This window comes from Mauremys reevesii, linkage group 10, assembly GCF_016161935.1.
Source record: "Mauremys reevesii isolate NIE-2019 linkage group 10, ASM1616193v1, whole genome shotgun sequence".
Taxonomy (NCBI): domain Eukaryota; kingdom Metazoa; phylum Chordata; order Testudines; family Geoemydidae; genus Mauremys; species Mauremys reevesii.
In genome coordinates this window covers 14,050,852-14,067,867 of record NC_052632.1, presented here as the reverse complement: position 1 = coordinate 14,067,867, position 17,016 = coordinate 14,050,852, and the positions used below count along the sequence as shown (strand labels likewise).

Below are 17,016 nucleotides of genomic sequence, written 5' to 3'. Positions count from 1 at the left end.
CTGCCTCACCCCAGGCCTGCTGGAAATCTGGGGCTGGGGATGCAGGGGATGGGGCTTCGCCGTTCTCTGTCTGCTCCCCTCTGGGGGAAACAAGCAGTTTGAGGCGAACAAGCACAATAAGCCCGGCCTCTTGCTGGAGTTGTCAGCTGGCACCTCCTGGCCCCAGTCAGCACGAATACTGCTTCTGTGCCCTGCAGCAGGAAAAAGCCCATCGTACAGTTATATTCCAGGTCCGATGGGTGTCCAGTTACCCCGGTGTGGGCTAAGTGGCGGGGGGGGGAGAAGGGCACTCGGGGGAGGATCCCTCTCCGTGGTAGGGTGGAAGTGAGGGGGAAGGCGCCTCTCCCTGCAGGCTGGCTAGTTGTACTGAGAACTAAAGTGCTTCCGAGCGGTGTTGGCCTTCACCCTGTGGGGGGAGCTGGCAGGCTCAGGAAATGCCATTGCGGGGCTGAGCCAGCTTTTTAGTATTGGCTTGAATCCTCTGAATCCAGCTGTCCTTGGCGGAGAACATTGTAAACAGCCCCCAGGCAAAGGGCGATGAGCGTAACAGAGAGCCTGAGCCAAACGCTGGCCTCTAAAGCACCCCGGACCATGGGAAAGTTTGGATCCAACCTTTGCGACCAGTCCCCATCTCTGTCACGTGCTGAAGCAAAGCCCAGAGTACCACTGAACCTTTGGGGGGCTCCCATCTCTGAGTAAAGCTGGGTGCAGCTGAGAGACCCCTGGGAAGAAAGGGGGTGGTGGAGGAGGGACTGCGTGTGAAGGCTCTGTGGACTCTGAAGTGCGTTGGGATCCATTGGGATGAAAGTGCTAGCAGTATGCACGTTGTTGTCATCATTTGCGGTGGGAGGAAAGGCGTGTGGCAGATGAGCGGCTAGTGCCTAGCTCCAGGGTGCCATAAGTGTGTGTGCACGTTGCTGGCAATTTCACCCTGTGCAGCACTGGCAGGGGAAACGCCCTCACTCCTCCCCCGGTGTCTCTCTCCCTTGCATCGTGATTGTGGTTTGGTTTTAATACTGTCACTGAAAAAAAAAATAAAACCTCTCCACCCACCCCTCTTCCCCCTCAGATTCTGCTGCAGGAGCAGCTGGGGGCTGTGGAGAATGCTGGCTGCCAGCGAACACAAAGCAAGGGCGGCTGGAGTGCTATCTCTGGTCTCCTGCCTAGGAACGGGCCTGGGCTGGCTAGGTGCATCCCAGGGGATTTAGGGGCTGGTGTTTGAAAGGGGGATGTGCTGTGATGCGTCACTGTGGGCAAGGCTCCACCAGGCGGGCGGTGAAAATCTTTTGCTTCTCCCCCGCAGGACCAAATCTTGGTATCCAGGCTGGTGTTTCTGGGGTTGTCGTGACTACTGGCAGTGGCTCTGGGAGACCATGTATTAGGATCAGGAAGTGATGCTGTTTGGGATGCCCCATGTTCTGAGGCAGCATTGGGCAATCTCACAAAATGGACAAGGCTCTCACCCCCTTCATCCATTGCAGCATTTGGGGAGACACGAGGGCAAGGAACTGAGGCTTTCCTGGCTGGAATGAAACATCTTTTTGCTTTTTCGTAGCGCTGATATGTTTGTGGTGACACCTGGAAGAGTCCAGGCAGAGAGCGCGGCAGAGGGAATAGCCAGCGGCTAACGCTGGCCTCGTCAGTTTAACGCTGAGCCCTGTTCTGCTAACTCATCCACTTTGCCTGCGTGTGAGCGAGGGAGCGAGAGGCTTGCGTGCGTTTGGCATTGCCAGGTGCTTTGGCAGGCTCTGTCTCAGCTGTGGCCTATTGGGGGTTTTGTGCTGAGCTATCTGAGATTTCAATTTAGTCTAATATCTGCAGAGCCTGATTCGTGGTGAGGGCCTGTGCTGCCGCCGTGGCTGCTGCTGGGACTTGCTAGGGTAATTTTAGCACGTTCATTAAAGGAGGACAGTGCATTTTCCCTTAATGAGCAAAGCTGCTTACTAAACAGGAAATAGGGTGGAGGAGGAGAAAGGAGACAGAGGGAGGGGGGGAGATCAGGAGCACAACACTGTCTTTAGAGGTCATTGCATCTGTCTGACAGAGATGAACAAGCCCAAGAGTTATTCTCCAGTGCTGGAGACTGAGGCTTGTTCAAGGGGTTTCTGCTGGACTAGGTGGGTCGTCCAGTATGGGGACAGGTGGAATACCTGGGGGTTGACCTCTTGCTCTGTTCTGGAAGGGCAATTCCCGTGTCATCAAGCCACATTACTCTGAGGTGGAATGTTTTTCACTTTGGCCATTTTGACACACGGTAGAAAATAGATCAGACGTTGAGGAGTTGGCCTAAAAGAATAGTGGGCCAGTGCGTTTGCCCCTCCAGCCACTTTGTGGTACTTTTTGGTGGCACACATTTTTCGCCGGTCCCTAATGTCTCTCTCCCCTTGGCACCCTGTTTCCGTGTCAAGAGTGTGGCACATGGGGACAGGGCAATGCCAAATGACAGGCCTCGCCTTCCTGTCAGCTTCAGTGTCTGGTTCACACTTGCTGATCAAAGCAAGGGAGCCAAGAGGATCAAGAAGTCTTCAGTCCAGGGCTTTATTGAAGCCCTGGGACAAAACTCAAATACCTCGGTGAAGACAGCGGGTCCACAGAAGCCTGGATGCAGTGGAGGGATTCCTGGTGAATGGTAAGGAACCCTGAGGAGTGGGGAGGAAGGGCGGAGGACTTTCTTATGAGGACATACGCAGCAAAGTCAAACTTTGGCATGAAGAGAGGTGGGCAGAGGCGGACCAGTGGGCTGCGTGTCCTTCCTTATTTTAACTTACATCTTCATCTCAAACCTGAAACACCTGTGGCACCTGGCTGCTCCAGAGAGCCAACACGAGACTCGTGTGAATCCATGGCGTTTGCTGCCGGCTTCAGTGGGTTAAACTAGCTGCCGCCAGGAATGCTCAGAGGTCGAATTGTCTTGAGAAATGAAACAATGACAAGTCCACGCTCGCTGGGCTCTCAGTCTGTATTGTTACCCTGGGTTGTGCCCAGCTGTGTTTGTGCAGAGGCCTGAGTGGGACTGACGTAAGGGCTAGTTATGTAGGAATGTCAAGGAGAATTCTCCAACCAGGTTTCCTCTGGTTGGTTTTTGTTCCTGTGGAGTTGGTGGCCCCTTTCTTCTCTTCTCCCATTTCCTCCCTCTTTATTCCCTTCCCGAAACTAGGGCTACGGCTGGCTAGCAAACGGCCTGGAGAGAGCCACAGTAGGTTGGTTTCCCTATCCAGTGACACCATGTAGTTTTTACTTCAACCCTGAGTGTGCTGTCACGACTTTCCCCTGCCATGCTTGGCCTTTAGATGAGAGGGTGGGGAGTCAGTGGGGGCAGTAGCATACGTGCTATATTGGGGTACAGTGCCTTAATGGTCAAGGCTGACTGGGCCTGTGTTGCAGAGCAGATTGACTATCAAAGAAGCCACGCACTGTGCCCCTGACAACCTGGGGCTGGGGAATACATCGGGGATGTGCGTTTCACTTCTAATTTATGCCAAGCACTCGTGCGCGCCCTCTCAGCAGCTCCGTGCCGCTAATCCTCTGGATCAGGATTTTCAGAGCTGGCAGCGTGTTATTAAAATGTGTTTAAAAATGTCTTCCATGCGTAAAGAAATGTGTCAGGTTTGAAATAAAGGGCAACCATGGAAGGGGGAGCTCAGTGGGAGAAGGAGGGCGGGAGGGTCCGTCCCCAACAGCGGCGTCTTTCTGCCACCAGTTGGACTGAATCACAATAATATAGTTTGCAGTTTAATTACAGAGGCTCTTGTTTGTTAGTGTCATTAATCAGGCATCTGGCTCAATTTAGCTGAATAAAAATGGCTTTTAATAGTGGAGCCCTTTTTGCTGCTGCTTAATTGAGGGAAAAGCAAACATGCCATTTCCTTTTCGACTAAAGTCCAATTGTTCTGGATTTCGGGAGCTAAACTACAAACTACAAACAAACAAAAACAAAGAAACCGTCACCTCCCCAAGAATGGGAATGACGAGCCGTTCGGCAGATGCATCTCAGTGGCCCCATTCATCTGCTGGGCTAAAATGACTCTGATCGCCTTACATTTCTCTTCTGCCTTTCTTCACCATTTCCACAGCACTCTAGCCATGTGCAAACCACTTCAGCTACCACTGAAATGGAACCACCTCTTGAGTAGGGGTACAGATGCTGCTGCCTAATAATGCACATCAACACTTTAGGAGAGATGAGGTGACAGAGTCCCACACAGTTGAAATTCCAAGAGGGAGAGGAGGCAGAGTGTAATCACCTGGGTGGGAATACCCTAACTCTTACCAAAAATGCATAAGATTTATAAGCACCAGTGGTCAGGAATGTTATGTCTCATCTCAAAGCCAGCCACTCCAGGGACACTGCTGCCCCTGACATGATGCTGGGACAGTGGAGTATTGTTGAACTGTGACCTTTCCGTCAGAGGTCACAAAAGGGTCTTAAATCTGTCTCGTTGGTGTTCAACCATTCAAGTGCTCTTTTTGACCTGTAGTCTAGAAATGTGGGGTACTTGGTCATTACGGGCCTCCCCTCCTTTGGAGGCCCCTTGGACCAGAAGGGTACAGGGAAAGAACATGAAAGGGGAGGAGAGTGTTTTGAAGGATTTCCCATGGAAAGAGGGTCCCTGGAGGGTCCTGTGGGATACAGGAGGCTGGCAGGAGTGAGATTTAGACAACCTGAGGTGGAAAGGGCTGGTAACATAGGCTGTTATTAAAGTTGCCTGACGCTTCCCATGATAAGATCCTATTTTCAGTTGCTTATAACTTTGCTAAATTTGATCCGGAAAATTTTCATGCAGGCTGTCTGCCTTATGCTAAATATTTTTTGGAACATTTCAGCTAAAACAGTTGAGCTGCTCCCAAGAACGAAGCGAGGGAAAATACATTGATTTATCCGTGACAAAGAATGATCTTCTTTGCAAAGCTCTAGTGCCCCGTGCTTTGGAGTAGGGATTTGAAATTTGGCAGGCCGGTGGCCTTTGTTTCAGAGATGTGCCTTTTGCTTTCCCTGTGAAAATCTGCCCACATTTGGCCCAATTATAAGCCTTTGTAAAATTGCAGTTTGCACATGCTCAGTAAAGAGTTGTTAGTTTTTAGCGGGTACAGTAGTTCCCTGGAGCACACTTGCCTCCAGAGCCTGGAATGGAATCCAAGATTCCAGAGTCTCACCATTCCTCTGCTGTCAGCAACTATCTATGGAAACACACTGGCAAAGTGACCCAGGCTCCTCCAGTGCTGCTCCACACAAAGGATGACAACCTACTACTGCTGTCGGTTACGCTGTTAGCTCAAGCAACAGAGGTCCGTGCTGTGGCTCTAAAACTTCCAACTCTGCCGGTGACCTGTATAGACGTTTATATGGTGCCACATAATGTAATTTCAGTTTTTTTGTTTGCTTTAAAAAAATTACCCAAAAAACCCCAACCCAAACCAAATAAGGCTGCAAAGTCAGATGCTCAAATTGTCAGAGTTAAGGTTGCTTGTGGCTAGGCCAGGGAGTTGTGGGTAAAATAGTATGTGATCATGTAACTAAAGAGTGTGTCATAATGCATGCACTTAAGGAGGCAACTCTAATTCTGGCATTTCTTATTTTTTGAGTGCTTAACAGTGGCCCTGAGAGCACCCCAGTGCCAGAGGGCAACGGGCACTTGAGTAGCTAGCAGTGAGCCTGAGCTGGCCTGACTGGTGTATTCCAACTCACGTTGTCATAATCTGTATCTAACAGGTGTGGTGCAAGATATCAGATGTGAACTGATAAAATGCTGGTCGCTAGTTGTATTGTGTGGTGTCTATATGGGTGATATGAGAAACATTTTGTGATGGAAATGTATTCTCAAGTGTTTTTGGCAGGTAGGGTTTAAGTCAACCCACCCTAGACGAAGGAACGTGGTCCCACCTGCTTGACTTTGCCGCCAGTGTAAATTGAACAAAGAGAGGCAATGAAAGGACACTTACATAAAAGGTAAACAAAGCCACCAAACGACTAGTGAATTGGGGAGATAGCCACTTAACTATCTCAGTGGGGGAGGAGACAGCAAAAATGACAGGTGTCAGCTCCTTGGTGGACCCAGCGAGCTGAGCCCCCAGGAGGGCTTCCTGACTTTGAAAACAAAGATAAAACTTTGAGGATATAAGCAGAGAGAAAAAGCTGTTTTGGCATCCTTTACCTGAAGAGACAAAGAAGCCAAGGGCTTTAAGCTCTGTATTGCAGTCCTGGGGTCCTCAAAGCCGGTCCACCGCTTTTTCAGGGAAAGCCCCTGGCAGGCCGGTTTGTTTACCTGCTGCGCCCGCAGGTTTGGCTGATCGCAGCTCCCACTGGCTGCGGTTCGCCGCTCCAGGCCAATAGGAGCTGCGGGAAGCGGCGCGGGCTGAGGGATGTGCTGGCCACCCTTTCCGCACCCCCCCATTGGCCTGGAGTGGTGAACCGCAGCCAGTGGGAGCCACGATTGGCCGAACCTGTGGATGCGGCAGGTAAACAAACCGGCCCAACCCGCCAGGGGCTTTCCCTGAACAAGCGGCAGACCGGCTTTGAGAACCACTGCTGTACTGGATCCTGGCTAAGAATTGGCCATTCATGCTGGAAGAACAACGGTGGTGATCAAATCACTTTGAACAAGAGGCTCTACTTTAAGTCAGGTTTTAGTTTTAGAAGCATATTTTTACTGTTGTTTGTTTGTAGCCATTTCTGTCTCAGTTCTGCCAATATGGTATCACTTGAATATCTGTACTTTGTTCATAAACTTAATCTTGTTTTATTACACCACCACCTCAGTGCATTGTTTCAAATGGAAGAGTAAAATCATCAGCCAAGCGAACAGGCCGGTGCTGCGAACTGTCTCACCAAAGGAGCAGCAAACTCGATAAGGTTTGGTGAGGGCTACAGTGAGAGGGGCTGAGCTCTGCAGGGGAGATGGTTTTGGGTAGACTTGGGGCTGGTGGTGTCACCCCGAAAGGAGTAACCAGGCTGGTGGAAGTGAGGGTGAACCATTGTGCTGCTGTTGTCAGGGCTATGAGCCAAAGCTGCCCAGCACAGAAGCACCAGAGTGGGCGGTGAAACAACCCCTTACTGGTCTGGGTGAACCACAAAGTGTCACATGACTTTCCAACTGTAATTATTTTTTTAAATATAGTTTAACTCCCAAGATCAGGGACCTTACACACACTCTGAAGTGGGGTGAGTTGTGTATCTGCCTCTGTTGACCAACGCCTTCCCCATAGGACGCATCTCTGTTGAACTCCCCAGATAAAGGTTGTGAGTAGGTGTTCCTGCCCACCGTCGTCTACAGATGTTGCCTGTTGGGTCAGACGGTGTCACTGCTCTTTCGAAGGAGCATTTCCTGCCAGATGTGAGCCAATGGCAGTGCGTCCCCTCTTCACTGGGTTCTCCGGGAGCGTCGCGGCGAAGGAGTGAGGCTAAAAGCCGTGCACATCTGCCTAGCAAAGCGCCTCGTGTTAGCGAGGCTGTGTCCCCTCTCCATGCCCCAAATTGTAATAACATGATTGTGCTATTTTTGATTCCTTATTTGCGTGGAAAGCCTGTTGTTTTTTCTTTCCTCTTTCAGAATCCAATTTTCTCTTGACATTTCTGCCTAATGTAGCTAAACATGACCTTTGTGAAAGGACACTTCCAGCAAGATGTGCTCCCTCCTCTGCAGCTTTGTCTGCCATTCTTCTACATCTCTCTCTATCTCTCACCCATCGCCTTTTCCGCCCTCCCCTCTTCTCTCTCTGGTGGGGAGAGCTAACCTTTCTGTAGCAACGGGATTTTCCTACCCTCTCCTCATCTGGCGGTGCCAGGCTCCTGAAGGCTGACTCTTCTCTGGGGCACTGCAGTCCGATTCTCTGGGGCGTGTTTGCAGGTTGTGACCATTACCCAAGACTTTTTCCTGCGGATGGGAGGTAGAAGCCATGGGCTTGTCAAAATGGAGACTTTGTGCGTGGCATGCTGGGGTGCAAACCTCCAGTGTGCTAGCCTGCCGCGCACTAACTGGCTGTGTGGACCTGGCTGCCACGCCCTGAGTTCCGTCGTGTGGTTTGATCCACTGCTGAGTGAAACCATAGTAGGTCTGAGTGCACTGTGGAACTCTTAGCACGAAGTGACAAGGTCCACACGGCCCGTTAGCTGGCAGCAGGCTAGTGCGGTGTGGATTTACATCCCCAGCTTGCCACGCGCTAAATCTCCTTTTAGACAAACCCAGTGTTTCCACAGCGTTGGGAATTGAGGGATCTTTGCTGCCTCAAAGAGATTTTTGCAATTTGCAGTGCTTTATGCGCGGTTACATGTAGCGTGACATGAAGCCACAGCTTATGGGTGCAGCGGTGTCATGTGGGCTACTACCACGCAGCTGTATGACACCAGGGCCCGTGATGGGGTGTATCCCCTAGCCAAAGTGAACAACGCATATCTGGGAGTGTTTGCCTTGTAAGCAGCACAGATGTGTCTGGGCTTCAACTGCAGAATCCCAGATCTGACCTCTTCAGAAGAGGTTGTCCTAAGTTAGAGCGACCCCAGGGGCTGTTCTAACCTATGCCGCCTAGAATCTGAGTAGCAGAGAGGCGACTTAAAGTGACATTTGCCCTCCCACCCCCTGGGCTATGGCTTGTGTGCTACATGTCTCATAAAGCAAAGCCTAGACCAGGGATGGCAACCTTTGTTATGTGGCCCATCAGGGAAATCCGCTGGCGGGCCGGGCCGGTTTGTTTACTTGCTGCGTCCACAGATTTGGCCAATTGCGGCTCCCATTGGCCGCAGTTTGCCGCTCCAGGCCAATGGGGGCTGTGGGAAGCGGCGGCCAGCACATCCCTCGGCCCATGCCACAGTGGGAGCTGCGATCAGCTGAAACTGCGGATGCTACAGGTAAACAAACCGTCCTGGCTCGCCAGCGGATTTCCCTGATGGGCTGCGTGCCAAAGGTTGCCGATCCCTGGCCTAGAATCCACCATTGACTCTCTCCTGGAGGCTGGATGGCACACTGGCTTGTTATTGCAGCATCCTTCAGGCAGGTTGCGTTGCAGAGGCCAGGGTGTCTCAAGTGGGCTGGCTGGGCAGAGGCACAGAGCCGGCAGGTTTCCAGGGGCTTTGTGAGGAAGATTGTGAGGAGTTCTTCCAATCTGGAAAGGTAAAACTCCTTCAGAGACTCCTGTATCCAAAAAAGATCAGTTTGGATTTGTGGGACCCATCCCATTTATCACCCTTAGCACTAAACAGCTGGCCTCACTGTATATTGCTTTCTTATTCTGAGAGTAAGAGCCAAATAAATCTAATAGCCCAAACCCTTCAGCCTCCCTCCTGTATCAAACCTACGTAGAGCCGAAGTCAGTGCCTCTCCGTGTCCGCTCTCAATGCTGCCTCGTGCTTATCCCATTTCCCTGAGTCTGATGGGGCTCCTCGTGCTTGGCCTATAGCAAACTTGGCTGCCTGGAGCTGCCTTCGTGCCACCTCCTCCTCTTGTCCCATATTTCCTCTTTAGCTGGCTGCAGATTTAATGAGGCTCTGGGTCTCTAGTTCATGTCTCTTGCTCTTCGTCACCATTCTCCGTGAATAAGGTCACAGCATGAATGATCTCTGCAGCCAAGGAACCGTTGTCATAGCTGATAAATTGCCATGCCTGCCCAGGCATAGGTGACCAGGGCAATGATGATTCAGATGGGCCAGCAAAGGGGAGGGCAATTAGAGGATGAGGAAGGGGTTGAGTGGCATGAGAGACAGAAAAGGGTCAGTGCTTTAAAGGGAGGGAGGGAGATCAAGGAGAGAGGTGCTATTGGTGATTAATAAGGGTGCAGAACCCCACTGCTGAGAAGTGGGAAAGACAGTCCTGAAGCAACTTTACTATGCAAATCCTGTTCACTGGACGTTCGTTGCTGGCACGCAGCGATGGAGCTGGCTTCCTGTTCCTCCCCGTGCAGCAGGCTCTCCCCTACTAGCAGCGCTACAGGAATGGGCTCCCAAACCAAAGCTTCTCCTGGGCCGATATTGATTGCTGTCTCTGCACTCCGGGTGTGGGACCCCAAATCTCAGCCTTCACTGTGCTGGGGTGTGACTTAAAAAGCCAGATGGTGACTTTAGGGGTTACTGAAGTTTATTGCTGAACTTCCAATTGAAGCCTAAACTTGGGATTCGCCTGTGATCCACCCCTACCTCTTGGTTCTTGCTATAAAATGGGAGTTTGGTTGGGAAGATGAGAAGGCAGAGTTAATTCGGCTGTAATTAGGAGGAGGCTTTATGATCACTCACGCTGATGATTAATGGTTTGGAGCTTTTGCCCCTAGTTTCTGCAGCTGTGGTTTTTCATGCTCAAGTTGTTGCAGGTGCAAAACCTTCAGCTTGCAGGTGCGAGCTGAATTTGTGTGTGTGTAGACTGAGCTGCCAGATGTGTAGCTTTGATGTGCAAAGCTGTGAGGCCTAATTCTTCTTCGAGTGCTTGCTCATGTCAGTTCCATGTTAGGTAAGTGTGTGCCCACGTGCATGGCTGCCGGAGATTTTTGCCTTACTGATATCCATAGGGCCAGCTCTGGAGCTCATGCTCATGCGCTGGTATATGACGTGCTGCGGCCCTGCGCCCTATCAGTTCCTTCTTATTGCCTGGGGCGGTTGCTGGAAAACCTTTCCTCTTGTGACTGCAAGCGCTTATAGTGGTTCTCCTTCATAGTTTCTTGTATATAGTTGTTCATAGAGTTAGTATTTAATAGTTAGTAAGTTACAGTTAGTTAGTGGTTCCCTTAGGGATGTCGTCCCAAGGACGGGGCTTGCCCCGGTTCCTGGGCTTCAAACCGTGTTCCGCTTGCCATAAGCCTATGCCTGTCAGCGACCACCATGCAAGCCGTTGGAAGTGTTTGGGAGAGACGCACATTAAAGATAGGTGCCAATTCAAGACTTCTGCAGAGCCGCCACCTGGTCTTCAGTCCATACCTTTGTGTCCCATTATGCCATCACCCAGCAGGCTCGGGACGACTCCAGCTTCAACAGAAGGTTTTGCAACCAGCACATCCGTGAACTCTGAGCCCACCTCCAGGGATACTGCTTGGGAGTCACCTAACATGGAATCACCATGAGCAAGCACTGAAAGGAGAAAAAACGGTTACTAACCTTCCGTAACTGCTGTTCTTCGAGATGTGTTGCTCATGTTCATTCCGTGAGTCAGAGTTGATGGCAAGAAGGAACTGAGAGGCCACAGGGCCAGCAGCGCCTCATATACTGGCGCACGAGCGCAGGGCCCCAGAGCTGGCCCTACGGATACCAGGAAGGCAAAAATCTCTGGCAGCCATGCACGTGGGCACGCGCACACACCTAACATGGAATGGACACAAGCAGCGCACCTCAAAGAACAAGTTATGGAAGGTTACTAATTTTTTTTTTTTTGAGCGTGGGTTGAGGATCTACTGAACATTTTGCCTTTTACGAAATTTAGGTTCTTTGTTTTCCCCGTCACCTTAAAATGAATCAATAATAAAATACAGACGACCCTTCCGTCTCTGTGTGTGTCTTTCTCTTTTTCTCTTTCTCTTTCTCTTTCTCATACTCTGCCTCTGTCCTCTCTGAGCTAGTCTTTGACCCCTGTTTGCTCTCTCTCCCATCTCCAGCTCTTTTTTTTTCCTCTCTCCTTTTACTTGGCTCAGTAGACGTGGGCACTGGTTTGTAAAATGTTCCCAGAGAGAGAAGAGGTCCCATTTCTGTAGTTCGGGGTGGAGTAGCGCTAGGAGGTGGTTGCTCTTAGTTGATACAGCAGCAATTCCTTTTGGTGTGAAATGGGAAAACAAATATACAAATCCTGTTTTCAAATTTCCCTTCTCTGCGTTCCTGTTAACACTTTAGACAGTCACAGATGAAATAATTCCAAAGATTAGCATTTATTTCTTACCATGCAGTTTGTTTATCTCTTGTATTTCACTTGAGTTTGGAGAGTGTAACTGGGCCGATCAGTTTTCCTTTCTGTTTGTAGCTGGTTCCCTTTCTGGTTCTCAGGTATAGTTGAAGGGAATTATTCTCTTTGTGTTTTTCACATTGCAACAGAATATGGACTGTTTTCACAAAAAGGAAGAGGAAGTCTTCTATCCACATTCAGTGTCATTTAAAATATTTTTACTAAACCTTGAGTTGGGGTCTTAGACAACTTGATAGCCTCCCTGTAGCTGTAAACTGTAGAGGAAAATGATGAGCTCTGAGCAACCCCATAGGGTCTGGTGCAGAGGGAATTATTCACCATGAATTCTTTCTCTTGTTCATTTTCAGAAACCTCTCCGATAACCGGCTTACCACACTGTCATGGCAACTCTTCCAGACACTGAAACTTTCTGAATTGTAAGTTCCATCCTGGAGGGATCTCCTGGGAGGGGGGTGGGTGGGAGAGGGGTACAGAAATCCCCCCCCCCAAAAAAAAAGATTAATTTTGAAACCTATGATGTATGAGTGTGAATAATTTTCTAAAATCCCAGAGGGCAGAGTGAATTCTGGAAGCGGTTCCTGGGCATGGAAGCACCAGAGCCCTGCTGCTTCTCTGTTAACTTCATAACATCTTGTGGACTGACGTTTGGGGCTGATGATAAAGCCATTTCTGGGCTTATAACTGTTTGGCTAAATGCAAGGCCAGATTTTAAGTGGACCTCCGTAAGGGCCAGACCCTGTGAGATGGGAAGAGTCCTCCACTCCCATTCATTTGCAGGCTATGGTTGGTTGTAGGCAAGGGTCATCCAAGTGTGGAGGGGTGCATTTCGTAGGCGATGGTGGCTGTAATGGCGAGTCACTCCCTGGCTCTTGAGTAACCAAGGCACCTGCCAGATCCTGTGTGGACGAGAGGCGAGTATCTCTCCTGGGTCACCTGAGGGCTGCAGCCCACTGAATTATTGATAAAGCATGCTCCACTGTGTCTGAAGAGTAAGTGGACATGAAATCAATGGAGCACTGCCCTGGTGACCTGTTTTGTTGTGTTTTAGAAATAGTTGTTCAGTGGATATTAAAAAAAAAAGTACGATTTATCCCAGAGGATCATGGGATATCCCATTCATCCTCACCTGTGATCAATACAGCTGTAAGCTAGAAGTGACTTATGAAAGAATAATGACAGTCTCTCAAGTGGGAGTAAATGTGTTATCACCACTGTTACTGCAGTGTATTTTATTTCTGTCAAATTGTTAAATGAAAAATACTAATAGTGATATTAGAAAATAAAGAAATACCCATCCGATGGGGAATCTGGCTCAGAGTTAAACGCTGGATTTGGAATTAATCTCTGCACTGATTGCAGCTCAGAAGAGTTCCAAGTCCTGGCTCGGGTTTCAAGTTTAGAAGAGGTGAGTGGCTTGTAGTCTTAGGTTTCCATTTGTTCTCATTGCACCATCTGGCACAATTCAGATTAGCGGTTGCTAGCCAAGAGAGGCCCAGGAATGGAAGAGCAGGGGGGCTGCAGGTCAGGACTGAGGTGCATTGGCAGAGTTGTGGGGAAAAGCCCGGGGCTGGGATAACGGGGGGTGCTGCAGATCAGGACTGGGGTGCTTTTGCAAAAATCTTTGGAGTCAAGGGCTAGAATGGGGTATGCTGCAGATCAGTGTAAATACTCTCAATATTAATTTCTTTTGAAATGGTTCTGTCCCATTGCACTTCAAGTATATCCCATATATCTACAACCCCACGTCAGGCCAACACCAACAATGATGGAAACTGAGGATCCTTCATATTTGGGCAGCAAAAAATTAGCCAAGAATCCTCTTTCTTGCCCTACAACAGGGATTTCGATCTGGTTGCGCTTGCTTCATGTTGTGGCAGCAGGGTAGCTCATGACCATTACTCAAAGGGCTGATGATCAGGTGAGCTATATGACGGAGGAGAATGGAAGTGGTGTAAACAGGCCAGTTCCCTTTGGAGCCTCTTGCAGAGTGGTTTTCTAGGAGGTAGTGAGCCTTGGCTGGTGGGAGAAGTAACATGGATGAGGTTGCTGGGGATCAAAGAAGCGGGGAAATGGCACTGCTGTTATGAAGCGGTGTGGTGTTAGCTATCCCTTATAAAGCTTCAGGCCTCTAGTGCTGGGAAAGTATTAGCTCCCAAGTGTGTGCTCCTCAAGCTATCAAAGTGGATCCTAACATGAAAAAACCCATCCTTCATTGAGAGTTATGCCAGTTATGCCTATGGGGGATGAGTTCCTTTGAGCCGAATCAGAATCAGCATACAATCAGCATACAGTTCAGATAAACAGAAGTTTCCAGATGGGATCCTGCTCAGCAACAACTCTCTGTCCAGATGGACAGTGGCCAGGCTGGTGGTCAGCAGTAGGATAGGACAGGGATGGTGCTCCAGGAAGCCTGGAAGAGAGAGGGGAATCTTTCTTAGCTGGCTGTGAGAGTACCAGTGTTGGCGGGAGGTGTGCTTTGAGCACCTCCGCTGGGATAGGGACGAGGGTAGCCTGGGTTGAGAGAAGACTGAAAGGGGTGGAAATCAAACTACAAGGCTGAATAATTGTGAATGCGAAGATGCTAGAGAGTGAGGGGGAAAGAGAGAACGGAATAAAAATATTGCTCACAGGGTTGACCCCTAAAGCTCAGAGGGCAAGATGAGTGCAATGGGGAATAAATCTCTAGCATGTTGGGGAGAGGTTAAGAACGGATGGTCCAGGAGAAACATAACATTTAAAAATCCCTAGAAGCTCAGCCAGTAGAAGACATTTATGTCATGTCAAGCTACAAGATGGGTTACGAGACTTGGGAGGGAGGTGGAATACACAGTCCACACAAGGTGACAGTGTTGTACTGGTGGAAGCTAGAGAGAAAGCTGCAGTGTGAGGTTGGCTAAGAACTTGAAGGTGAGCCAAATCTCTCTTGAAAGGAAGAAAGTAATGAAACGAGAAGATAAATGCAGAGAGACAGCAAGCGTGAGAAAGGCAGGTTGAGCTGTATGAGCTCTGCAAGGCCTTGGGGAGGTAGGAGAAATATTACAGAAGACACAAGAACACATGTTCGCATGATGTGTACTATCCTCCAGAGTGATGGGAATATAGGAAGATGAGATGGGGACAAGCTGGCCTTCTAATGGCAACAGCTGCTGCTGCTTAAGGCCAAAGATGAAGTGGTGGTTACCAAGAGGACATCCGGCAGAGTAGACAGTCCCAGCTGGTAGGAGGGGCTCGTCACTTGAACATAACCAGGCAAAAATGATCTGTTAGCATTTCAGGGCATCAAGAGGCAGAAATGTCAGTGCAGGTAAAGATGCCCCCAGGGGGCCAGCTGAAAGAAGTGGAGCAAGCGGTAAAGGTAATGGTGGGAATGTGACAGATTGGAGACCTGGGCAGTGTAAAGAGTTCAAATGACTCGACTAAAATGTGCCAGACAGGCCTTGGCTCTTTGGGACAATCTGTGTTAAATGGCTTTCCTGGGGAATACCTGGGGAGTTTTTAAGGCAATTGCCACAACTCCGGTTTTGCAGGAACCCAGCTTTTTGGAGTTACACCTTGAGGAGAGGGCCATCAACCTGTGATTGCCTGTTCCCAGAGACTGAAGATCAAAGGCCTGAGCTGTATAACGAAGTAGCTGCTCTGCCTAGCTTTAATTCTGGTTTCAATTTAAAGATTGATGTGAGCCCAGGGAAAACCCAGCTATGGGAGTTCAAGGACTGACAGCTGCCAGAGCCCTAAGTTGGAGCTGGGGTGACCCCGGTAAACTTTTAGTGCTTTCCTTGTGTTTTTGTGTGCTTTCTTTGTAATACTTTGACTTTCAGGATAAATGTTCTTATTTAGAAGGAGCTGTGTGTTAACTTATAGCGGCTGGCCACACACAGCTCGTTGCCCTTGGGGAGAGAGCAAAGCGCAGGCACTGGCCATTTAGGGAGACTGGCTTGCTGCCGGGATCTGTGTACATTATGGAGCTGTGCAGTCTCAAAGGTCCCAGTCAGAGGGGCGTGAGATGCAGGTCTCCGTCCAGGAGAGGTCGCAGCTGGAAGCCCTCAAGGGACCATGGAGGAGGAAATACAGGTGCAGTTACCCTGAAACTGTGACAGGGAGAAACAACTCCTTGGGGAGGATTGGGAGGAGAGGCACTGCAATGGACATGACATGAAATGGAGAGCACTAGGGAACGTCAGGTCTGATGAAGCCATTCACAGCAAACACAGGAGAGGAGAGAGCACGGAAATAGTAATACCAGGATCATGCTGCCCGTAAGATCTGGCTGACATATGGGAATTTCCTGAGGAACTCCAAGCTTCAGTGTGTTTGTTTCTGCCGTTTAGGCACGTGGAACCAACAGCCTCCTTGCAGGAATGAGTAGCTTTTTGCAGGCTAGGACTTCTTTGTCGGTGGCCAGAGCCAATCTTCTCCCCAGCTGACCGTTCCCCCAGAGCAATTGGCAAGAGGTCATCTCCTATTGACGATTTCTACACGTTCCCCACTCCTGCTGGCACAAGGACCGAGCAACTGGTTCTTGGCATCAAACATAAGGCAGATCCCTCTTGGGGCAGGATGACTTTGTATGCGTACAATCCAGTGCATTACAAAGGAAAGTCCTGATCAGCACCTTTTCAGCCAGCAACACAGGGACTTGAGAAACAAGAGGTTTGGTACCAAAATATGCCTCCTCCACTCCTGGAAAAAGCCATGTCTGGGGATGGCTTGCTGTGAGTCAACCCCTAACTCTCCTAGGCTCAGACTGACCTTGACGGACAGGTCTCCAGCCAAAGGATGTGCAGCTCTTGCGAGCCTGTAGTGTGCTGAGCTCAGGGAAGCTTCAAAAACATGCAACAGCTCATAAACATTAGACTTACAGCCCTTGTTATCCAGAAGTCACTGCTGGCTTCCTCCGTCATGCCCTGGGAGAGCTTGGGGCTGACCTTTCAGGAAAGTTTTGTGAAAAACCTGCCCCCAAAACTGACCTTCCCAGGGCAGTGAGAAATCCAAGCCTTCCTTGATCCAGTGGCATCTTTCATTTTATAAAACCTTGGCGTTACGGGCAACTCCTCCCTCACCCAGACCTCCAGTCCTTCTAAAGCAATCTGTAGCTGCCTCATTGCCCTGCAAAACATTTCCATAGTGCTGTTGTGAGAGGTGACGGTGC

The 17,016-nt window shown here is 49.7% G+C and overlaps 1 protein-coding gene across 12 annotated transcripts in view; it reads left to right on the top strand.

Moving 5' to 3' along the window:
* The window catches only part of NTRK3 (neurotrophic receptor tyrosine kinase 3), a 315,119-nt gene that overhangs the window by 94,183 nt on the left and 203,920 nt on the right, over positions 1–17,016 (top strand). For all 12 annotated transcript variants that reach the window (XM_039491387.1, XM_039491383.1, XM_039491385.1 and 9 more), the window contains one exon: positions 12,215–12,283. In XM_039491387.1, coding sequence (XP_039347321.1) covers positions 12,215–12,283 — 69 coding nt within the window. The remainder of the gene's footprint in view (positions 1–12,214; positions 12,284–17,016) is intronic.